Below are 9085 nucleotides of genomic sequence, written 5' to 3' on the forward strand. Positions count from 1 at the left end.
TAATAATGCACTAAATCAAGATTTGACACATCATTAGGCTACAAATCATGAAACATATTGAGGAAAAATTACAGACAGTAGCCAAATCAAACTCAATTGAATGAAAATGAAATGTATTTCAATATCATTTAAATATACGGGCCTATGAAGCCTATACTGTAGGAATGTTATTTAAACTTTTCATGCAGTCATCTCAGTTCTATTTGAAGCATCGTTTTATCCTGCTTGTTTGTAAAAAATTGCAAAGACATTGTCAACAGAGAGACAGATACGCGTCTTGATTCTATGTACGGCGGAGATCTTCTGTGAAGAAAGTGACGCGGTGGGGAAAACACATCTAACGAAGCACTAAGCTGTTCCACAAGTGGTCTGAGGCAGTCGGGAAATAACACACGTTTTCAAGGGCACCTTTTGTAACGATGGTTTTGGGGAACAGCTCGGAGATTCAACAATGCTCCTACAAAAGGTTCTAACGATGAACTTAGCCTGAAGATGCTTTTGGGAAACCGGGCCCGGCACCTTAGTGACTGTTGCCACTGACTCTCCACATTTTAGTCACTTTATATGTAAATACAGTCATTCTTGACACAGCACATTCATGATCTATTCTGTATATCCTATTGTGTACATACCAATATATTACTCTGCATACTACCTCTTCTATTACTTATTTATTATTGATTATTATTAATAATAGTACTGGAATGTTGAGGTAGCTAGCACACGAGCATTTCACTGCACCTTTCATACCTGCTGTATAAACTGTGTGCGTGACAAAAAACATTTGATTTGACAGGCAGGCCATCATCAGTGGGGAATGTCATAGGAAAGGCCTTCCTGTTTGAAATCCGATAAATAACTCCTCTCTGAGTCAGAGCTCCATGGAAGAACAGTCTACATGCAGGCTTATTGGTATGGGACATGACTGAGTGAGGCAGATGTACAGTCAGTCAGTGTGTTCATGTCTCCTCCTGCAAACAGACTAGATATCCATGACAATGAGGCAACCAAGTACATGAAGTGACATCCCTCCCCTTCAGGCCCTCTTATAGAGTGGTTCAGTTCCTAAGTGTCCAAACGCAAAACACAGAGTCATAGGCACGTACACACACACTTACTCACACACGCAGACAGGCACACACACATAACGGTTGTCAACCACTATGACTAACTGGCCAAGTCAAGTAGGCAACTTTTCCTCAATTAAGTAAATCAAATGTTGGCTATTCCCAAATGAGAATAGAGACACAGCACAGAGAGTGGAAAAGATTGGGCACTAGGCTGACAACAGAACATAGTGTTGTGTTATTCCTCTGTGTTCTCTACAGTATCCTATCTGACAGTGTTACACAACACCACCTCCTCATTGGTTGATTCCCCTCTGTGCTGATTGCAGGCAACATTCCAAGGATGTGCTACTGACCCAATACATTCTCAGAGTGAACAGGGCGGCATGTGTAACACAGAAAGACCGACTTCAGCAATTTCTCAAACACCATCAATGTATGTAAGCTTCCTGTAGCAGAACTCAAATGCAAGTTACTCTGGGGTAGCAGGTAGCCTAGTGGTTAGAGCGTTGGGCTAGTAACTGAAAGGTAACAAGATCAAAATCTGTCTATATTCCCCTGAACAAGGCAGTTAACCTACTGATCCCCGGTAAGCCGTCATTGTAAATAAGAATGTATTCTTAACTGACTTGCCTAGTTAAATAAAGGTTACATATAAATATATATATATATATGTGCATACAGGTAGTCAGGGAAACATAATTTAACATAGTTCTGGATTTCACAATACAGAACATAAACCATTTCCTATCTCAGTTACTCAACAGTGAGTGATGTATGCTAGCTAGCCTAGGTTCCATGTTTTCTCTGAGATTGTGTCTGTCAATCAAATGTAAGTAAGCTACAAAGCACTCAGGTTCAAGGCCATGTTTGCACAGGGCCACGCCTCCAATCAAGAGAGCTCTTACAGTGAGGACTTTGATACCTCCTGCTACAATAAAGTTGCTGTACTTTGCTGCATGGTCCTTCTATTGACTTCATTCAGCAGTATTACAGTAAATAACCTGAATATGGGTCACATATTCTGTTTACATACTTACTGTATAATTGTAAATATTATACATGACTGTACATATGACCACTATTTTTGTCAGAATATAACCTAAATCACGACTTGTTTGAATTAATTTTTTGGGGGCGTGTCAAGCATTAGACAGAAAAACCCAACGTCTCAACCAAGAGTGAGCTATCCAGAATGCCAAACAGTGTAACAAGCAACGTACAAAAGGGCATTGCAACCAGTCACAACCCTGTGGCATAGAAGCTACGGTTAATAAACGGGCAGTGTGGACAGGTGTGAAAGACAAAAATGTTCATCCCAAATGGCACCCTATTCCCAATAGTGCACTACTTTTGACCAGAGCCCTATTGGCCCTGATCAAAAGTAGTGCACTACTATATAGGGAATAGGGTGCCATTTGAGACACAATAGAGAATCTCCAGCATCTGTTGACTGTCTTAGTAATAACATGACACAGATATGGGCCAGCGGTTTATGGTCCAGCTTTAAAGTATTGGCGGCAGAGATTTCACTGAGTGTGAAAAATACTAGAAGTGTGTTTCTATCTACTAGGCTACATGTATTGTGACTAGAGGTCGGCCGATTAATCGGAATAGCCGATTAATTAGGGCCGATTTCAAGTTTTCATATCAATCGGAAATCTTTTTTTATTTTTTTAAACCTTTATTTAATCTTTATTTAACTAGGCAAGTCAGTTTAAGAACACATTCTTATTTTCAATGACGGTCTAGGAACGATGGGTTAACAACGACAGATTTTCACCTGGTCAGCTCGGGGGATCCAATCTTGCAATCTTACAGTTAACGAGTCCAACGCAATAATGACCTGCATCTTGTTGCACTCCACAAGGAGACTGACTGCCTGTTATGCGAATGCAGTAAGCCAAGGTAAGTTGCTAGCTAGCATTAAACTTATCTTATAAAAAACAATAAATCAATCATAATCACTAGTTAACTACACATGGTTGATGATATTACTAGATATTATCTAGCGTGTCATGCGTTGCGTATAATCTGACTGAGCATACAAGCATCTAAGTATCTGACTGAGCGGTGGTAGGCAGAAGCAGGCCCGTAAACATTCATTCAAACAGCACTTTCGTGCATTTTGCCAGCAGCTCTTCGTTGTGCTCAAGCATTGCGCTGTTTATGAGTTCAAGCATATCAAGTCCCGAGATAAGGCTGGTGTAACCGAAGTGAAATGGCTGGCTAGTTAGCGCGCGCTAATAGCGTTTCAAACATCACTCGCTCGCTCTGAGCCTTGGAATGGTTGTTTCCCTTGCTCTGCATGGGTAACGCTGCTTCGAGGGTGGCTGTTGTCGTTGTGTTCCTGGTTCGAGCCCAGGGAGGAGCGAGGAGAGGGACGGAAGCTATACTGTTACACTGGCAATACTAAAGTGCCTATAAGAACATCTAATAGTCAAAGGTTAATGAAATACAAATGGTATAGAGATAAACAATCCTATAATTCCTATAATAACTACAACCTAAAACTTCTTACCTGGGAATATTGAAGACTCATGTTAAAAGGAACCACCAGCTTTCATATGTTCTCATGTTCTGAGCAAGGAACTTAAACGTTAGCTTTCTTACATGGCAAATATTGCACTTTTACTTTCTCCAACTTTGTTTTTGCATTATTTAAACAAAATTGAACATGTTTCATTATTTACTTGAGGCTAAATTGATTTTATTGATGTATTATATTAAGTTAAAATAAGTGTTCATTCAGTATTGTTGTAATTGTCATTATTACAAATAAAATACATGTAAAAAATCAGCCGATTAATCGGTATCGGCTTTTTTGATCCTCCAATAATCGGTATGGTATTGAAAAATCATAATCGGTCGACCTCTAATTGTGACCTACATCTTCCATTAACCAATGTGTGGGTATAACTATCGGCCAACTGAGGATAGGACTGATTAACTGTCTGCTGCTAGACATGACGTTCTAATCATTATCCTCCTTTTTCCTCACGCGTTCAATAGTCTTCCCTTTAGCCCAGCGTTTCCCAAACTCGGTCCTGGGGACCCAAATGGGTGCACGTTTTGGTTTTTGCCCTAACACTACACAGCTTATTGAAATGATCAAAGCTTGATGATTAGTTGGTTAGTTGAATCAGCTGTGACGTGCCAGTGCAGAAACCAAAACATGAACGAGTTCGGGAAACGCTGTTCTAATCTTTATCCTCATGTTCCTCACCTTTCTTCAATATTGGTTGTAAGGAGATGATTTTTTAATAAAATATTTTTAACTTATTCTAGCTACAAAAGTGTTCTTCACCATCTCAGGCGATAATATACATTTTCCTAATGCATTATTTGGCCAGTCTTCCCTTCAGCCTGAAAGACTATAACATGTATACATCGCTACATATCTAATTGGATTGCCTCACCAACATCTCACCCCCCCCCCCCCCCCCCCCTTACCCCCCCGAAAAACTCTAAACTCAGTAAATTAAGCAAAATACTTGTCAAGTTGTCCTTTCAAGACAAAATAGTAGACATGTGGCTCTCTTATAATGCATGGGTTACTATTGTCGCCTACTTTTAAGCCTAAATATTACACTTGGGTTAAACAAGTGGAGACGGTTCACGCCATGCCTTATAACTAACTAACTACACTTTTATACAGAGGGAGAGGCTGTGAGTGAGGAGACAAGTCCAGGTTCATCCCACCACTAGCCTACACATATGTTCAGCATTAAACCCATGCTTCAAAACACCAAGTATGTTGCCTTCAAGTTTGTTTACGTCTTCCTCTGTGTAACACTATGGAGCAATCGTACATCATCTCTGGCGAACGGATGAAGGCACCAGTAGTACAGTAAAACGCCCTGAAAGCGATACCTGGGTGCTCCGTAACACCGCCTGCCAATCCCTTCAATGCACCCTGAAACATACCCTAAAATGCGTATATTGTTGTCCATTTGGTAGCTAGTTATCATACATCTGTGTTCATTTCATTTCTACATTACAGGAGTGAGTAGCTTACATACAGCCGCGTGGCAGTGCTGTGGACGTAGCCACACGGTCAGTCAAGCTAAATAAACCGTCCTTCAAAACAATATTTAGGCTAGGTTACGATATTAATGTAACAACAACATTCATATTTGTACCGTGAGCCGCTGGTAACATTAGTTGTTATCAAGAAACGGTAGATACAAGAGCGGTAGATACAATGTAGCAACTTCTTACCTTTGAGACGGTCATATAAGATGTGTCGGCAGGTGGAAAGATTTTCCGGAGAGGACTGAACTGCAGAGGTGGATGGATGGTGGAGTGCTTCTCTTGAGGCGGGTGTCTTTATTTGCCGTATGTCTTCAATGTCTGGCTCGGTTTTGATAGCCGGCTGGCAAGTCGATTTACATGTCAGCTGTATGACTGAGGCGGTTACCATAAGGGTATTTCTGTGTCAGCTCACAGACTTCACACACACACACACACACACTCACCGCAGTGATGAAAAAAAATCGACAAGCGAGGTAAAGCTCTGCGGGACCCAACCTAAGAGGGGTGGAGTGGAAAGAGCGGTGGAAAGAGCGATGTTCAGAGCCGCGGAGGGAAGGGAGAGGAGGGGGGCTCTCTCCCACAAAGAGTGGGGTTGCTATTGTAGTTCTCCCAGTCGTCTGGTCCTCTGGAAAACAGTCCCAAAGTCGTGGTCAGGCTTTGCCTTGCAACAGACCGCTCGCCTTCCGTCCACCGTGACTAAAAAGGACCCCTTTATTGACGCATAGAGAACGTGCTATAAAGTAACCCCGGGAACAATCGTGGACGGTCCCTATGGATGCGACGTAGCTGTGACCTCACAGTGCCATTGATATTTAAAACAATGACAGGCTGCTAAGCAATATGGTCACACTCAAGTAAAGAGCCCCACTACAATAACACCATTAAATCTATTAACATATGCGTAATTTCCTTGGAACGCGTTTTGTAGCCTATAAATGGCATACACGCGCTACAGGATGATCATGGTGCATATAATCCATTGAAGCCTGTAAAAAGTATTTACTGTAAGGTAAATTCCCTTATATGGGTCAATGCTGGCTGGATACTGGCACCAGTTACAGTGATGTCTTCCAACCCACAACATATGTGCCTGGGTCCTATACGGCAATTATTGGAGTTATTTAACATACGCACTAAACACACACGTACATATGGATTTTGTGTTGTAGATTTGTGGTAGTAGTGGCCTGAGGGCACACACTTAATGTGTTGTGAAATCTGTTGTGAATGTATTGTAATGTTTTTAAAATTGTATAACTGCCTTAATTTTGCTGGACCCCAGGACGAGTAGCTGCTGCCAATGGAGATTCTAATAAATACAAATACACATTTAGCCACTAGAAAATGTGCAATAAAATATGACTTTCAATGTAATTGTAACAAGGTGAGAAATATTATGCTGCCGTTGATGTTCCTTTGTAATAAGGCCAATGCATTTAAAAATAATTAAACATCTGCAACGATAGAATTGATAGAATTACAGACCTAGTTACTCAAGCGTCTCTTACAAATAAATAATCGTCAATCTCATTTGATGTAACAGTCATTCATACTGTATTGTTTTCATCCGTCATCCTAATCCATGTTATACAAAGAAGTGACGCGCTGGAGAAGCTTTGTCTCCCCCAAGTGGAGGTACACTGTAACGGCATGATGATTTATGAACAGAGGGAGAGAACACTGAAGGGGACAGTTCAAAGAATAGGGTGATAATAGGGAGATGGTTGTTCCCTGCTGTAGACTCTCACAGACTAGACCTAGAACACATGTATGGGTTATCATTATCTTTTTCCATGTGTCTGGGAACATCTCATGTCGGTAGGAGAAGTGCTCATTACTTGTATGTTGTTGTCAGTGGGGCCACAGGGGGTTGTACACACACTTGCTCAAATATGGAATTTATCATGGAACAACTGTTCATTGTGTGTTACTGTGCATGAACATTTAATTCTCAACAGCCATGCATGTTTTTCCAAGTGGATCACATTATGGGCTGTACAAATCTTGAATGGTAGTGTCATGCTCAGTAACAGCCAATAACTCAACATGGAACACCTACCTCATAGGAACACATTCATAATGACGTCATGTGTGTTGTTGGGTTCATACTGCACAATAAATGTTTTGATTTAAAAGGTCTCTCTGTAGCATCACGGCTGAACTTAGTCTCTCTACTGTCGAGAGAGTAATGTTTTTTGTCATAAAAATATACCCAAGTGCTATGATACGTAGGGCATAAAAAACGATTTACCGACAGCCTAAGGTATGGAATATCCAGTGTAGCGAATGTCATAATTCGCTGATAGAACATTTGAAAATGATAGGTGTGCTTTTTCACACTTTCACAAAAACCAGGGGTGTTATTTCTAACTTAATTTACATTTTTGTATTTCTTGAATATGATTTAGTTGGCATTACCTTCCCCTAGTCAACACTATCATTTGAAGGGTTGAACCAGGACTCAGACCATTTGTCAAGGAAACCAAAAACTGATACAGTACAGCTTGAGAGGGCAAGAAAGTTCCTCGCAAACATATGAACCTGTATAATATCACCTCTGTCCTTGAACCCAGTTTCCATTCTAAAATGTGTTCCACATCAACTTGTTCCCTCCTACATGACTGTTTTATGACTACACAGATCTGACTATACATTTTTCTTGGATATTATGAAAACGCTGTGTAAATGTAGCACACCACTCACTGTGCAGACCTGAATCCTTTATGTCATCTTGTTACCTACTGCTCTCCCGCCATAATAAAAATAATTCTGCAGAAGATACAGTACTACTGTCACAACCTCAGCCTGTGTATATTGTAAAATATGTGTGTGTGTCTCTGCTACATTCACCCAGCCCTCAGAGTCAATGGGCTGGAAAGTCAGGGAGTGTGCCTGCTGTCTACCTTGGCAACTGGGCCCAGCACTGTGGAAACATGGCAGGCAAGGTGTTTACAGCACAGGAGGAGCAGAGTAGACAGCACTGCAGCATGTGCTTCACCAGAACCAGGTGTGGATCGTATTACCTGTCTTCCAGGAAGCATTCCCCTCACTTTGTGGGACAATATTTAAAATACTGATAGGCTGGATTAAGTTTTCCCATATGAAATGAACCTAATGATGTGCCAATCAACTGAATACTAATGGGTTAAGGCCGGATGAGGTCTTCCCATATGAAATGAACCTAATGATGTGCCAATCAACTGAATACTAATGGGTTAAGGCCGGATGAGGTCTTCCCATATGAAATGAACCTAATGATGTGCCAATCAACTGAAATACTAATGGGTTAAGGCTGGATGAGGTGTTCCTATATGAAATTAACCTAATGATGTGCCAATCAACTGAAATACTAATGGGTTAAGGCCGGATGAGGTCTTCCTATATAAAATTAACCTAATGAGGTGCCAATCAACTGAAATACTAATGGGTTAAGGCCGGATGAGGTCTTCCTATATAAAATTAACCTAATGAGATGTTCCAATCAACTGAAATACTAATGGGTTAAGGCCGGATGAGATGTTCCAATCAACTGAAATACTAATGGGTTAAGGCCGGATGAGATGTTCCAATCAACTGAAATACTAATGGGTTAAGGACGGATGAGGTCTTCAGTAGATTAATTTCATATAGGATGTGCCAATCAACTGAATACTAATGGGTTAAGGACGGATGAGGTGTTCCTATATGAAATTAACCTAATTATGTGCCAATCAACTGAAAATATGTGAGGCATGAAGGGTGTGGTATTCTAAAGAATCTGTGCAGGCCAATACTGTAAACTAAACAATAATATATACAGTGGGGAGAACAAGTATTTGATAACTTGCAAAATCGGCAGTGTTTCCTACTTACAAAGCATGTAGAGGTCGTTAATTTTTATCATAGGTACACTTCAACTGTGAGACGGAATCTAAAACAAAAAATAAAATCACATTGTATGATTTTTAAGTAATTAATTTGCATTTTATTGCATGACAAGTATT

At 40.6% G+C, this 9085-nt stretch overlaps 1 protein-coding gene across 2 annotated transcripts in view; it reads right to left on the reverse strand.

Moving 5' to 3' along the window:
- The window catches only part of LOC110497355 (coronin-2A), a 71484-nt gene extending 64769 nt beyond the window's left edge, over window positions 1-6715 (reverse strand). For both annotated transcript variants that reach the window (XM_090210312.1, XM_090210308.1), the window contains exon 1: window positions 5289-6715. In XM_090210312.1, the coding sequence (XP_090066438.1) occupies window positions 5289-5303 (15 nt within the window). In that variant the 5' untranslated portion in view covers window positions 5304-6715. The remainder of the gene's footprint in view (window positions 1-5288) is intronic.
- Window positions 6716-9085: the final 2370 nt, after the last annotated feature.

Source organism: Oncorhynchus mykiss, chromosome 19, assembly GCF_057628025.1.
Source record: "Oncorhynchus mykiss isolate SJ-2025 chromosome 19, ASM5762802v1, whole genome shotgun sequence".
In the NCBI taxonomy this organism is placed as follows: Eukaryota; Metazoa; Chordata; class Actinopteri; order Salmoniformes; family Salmonidae; genus Oncorhynchus; species Oncorhynchus mykiss.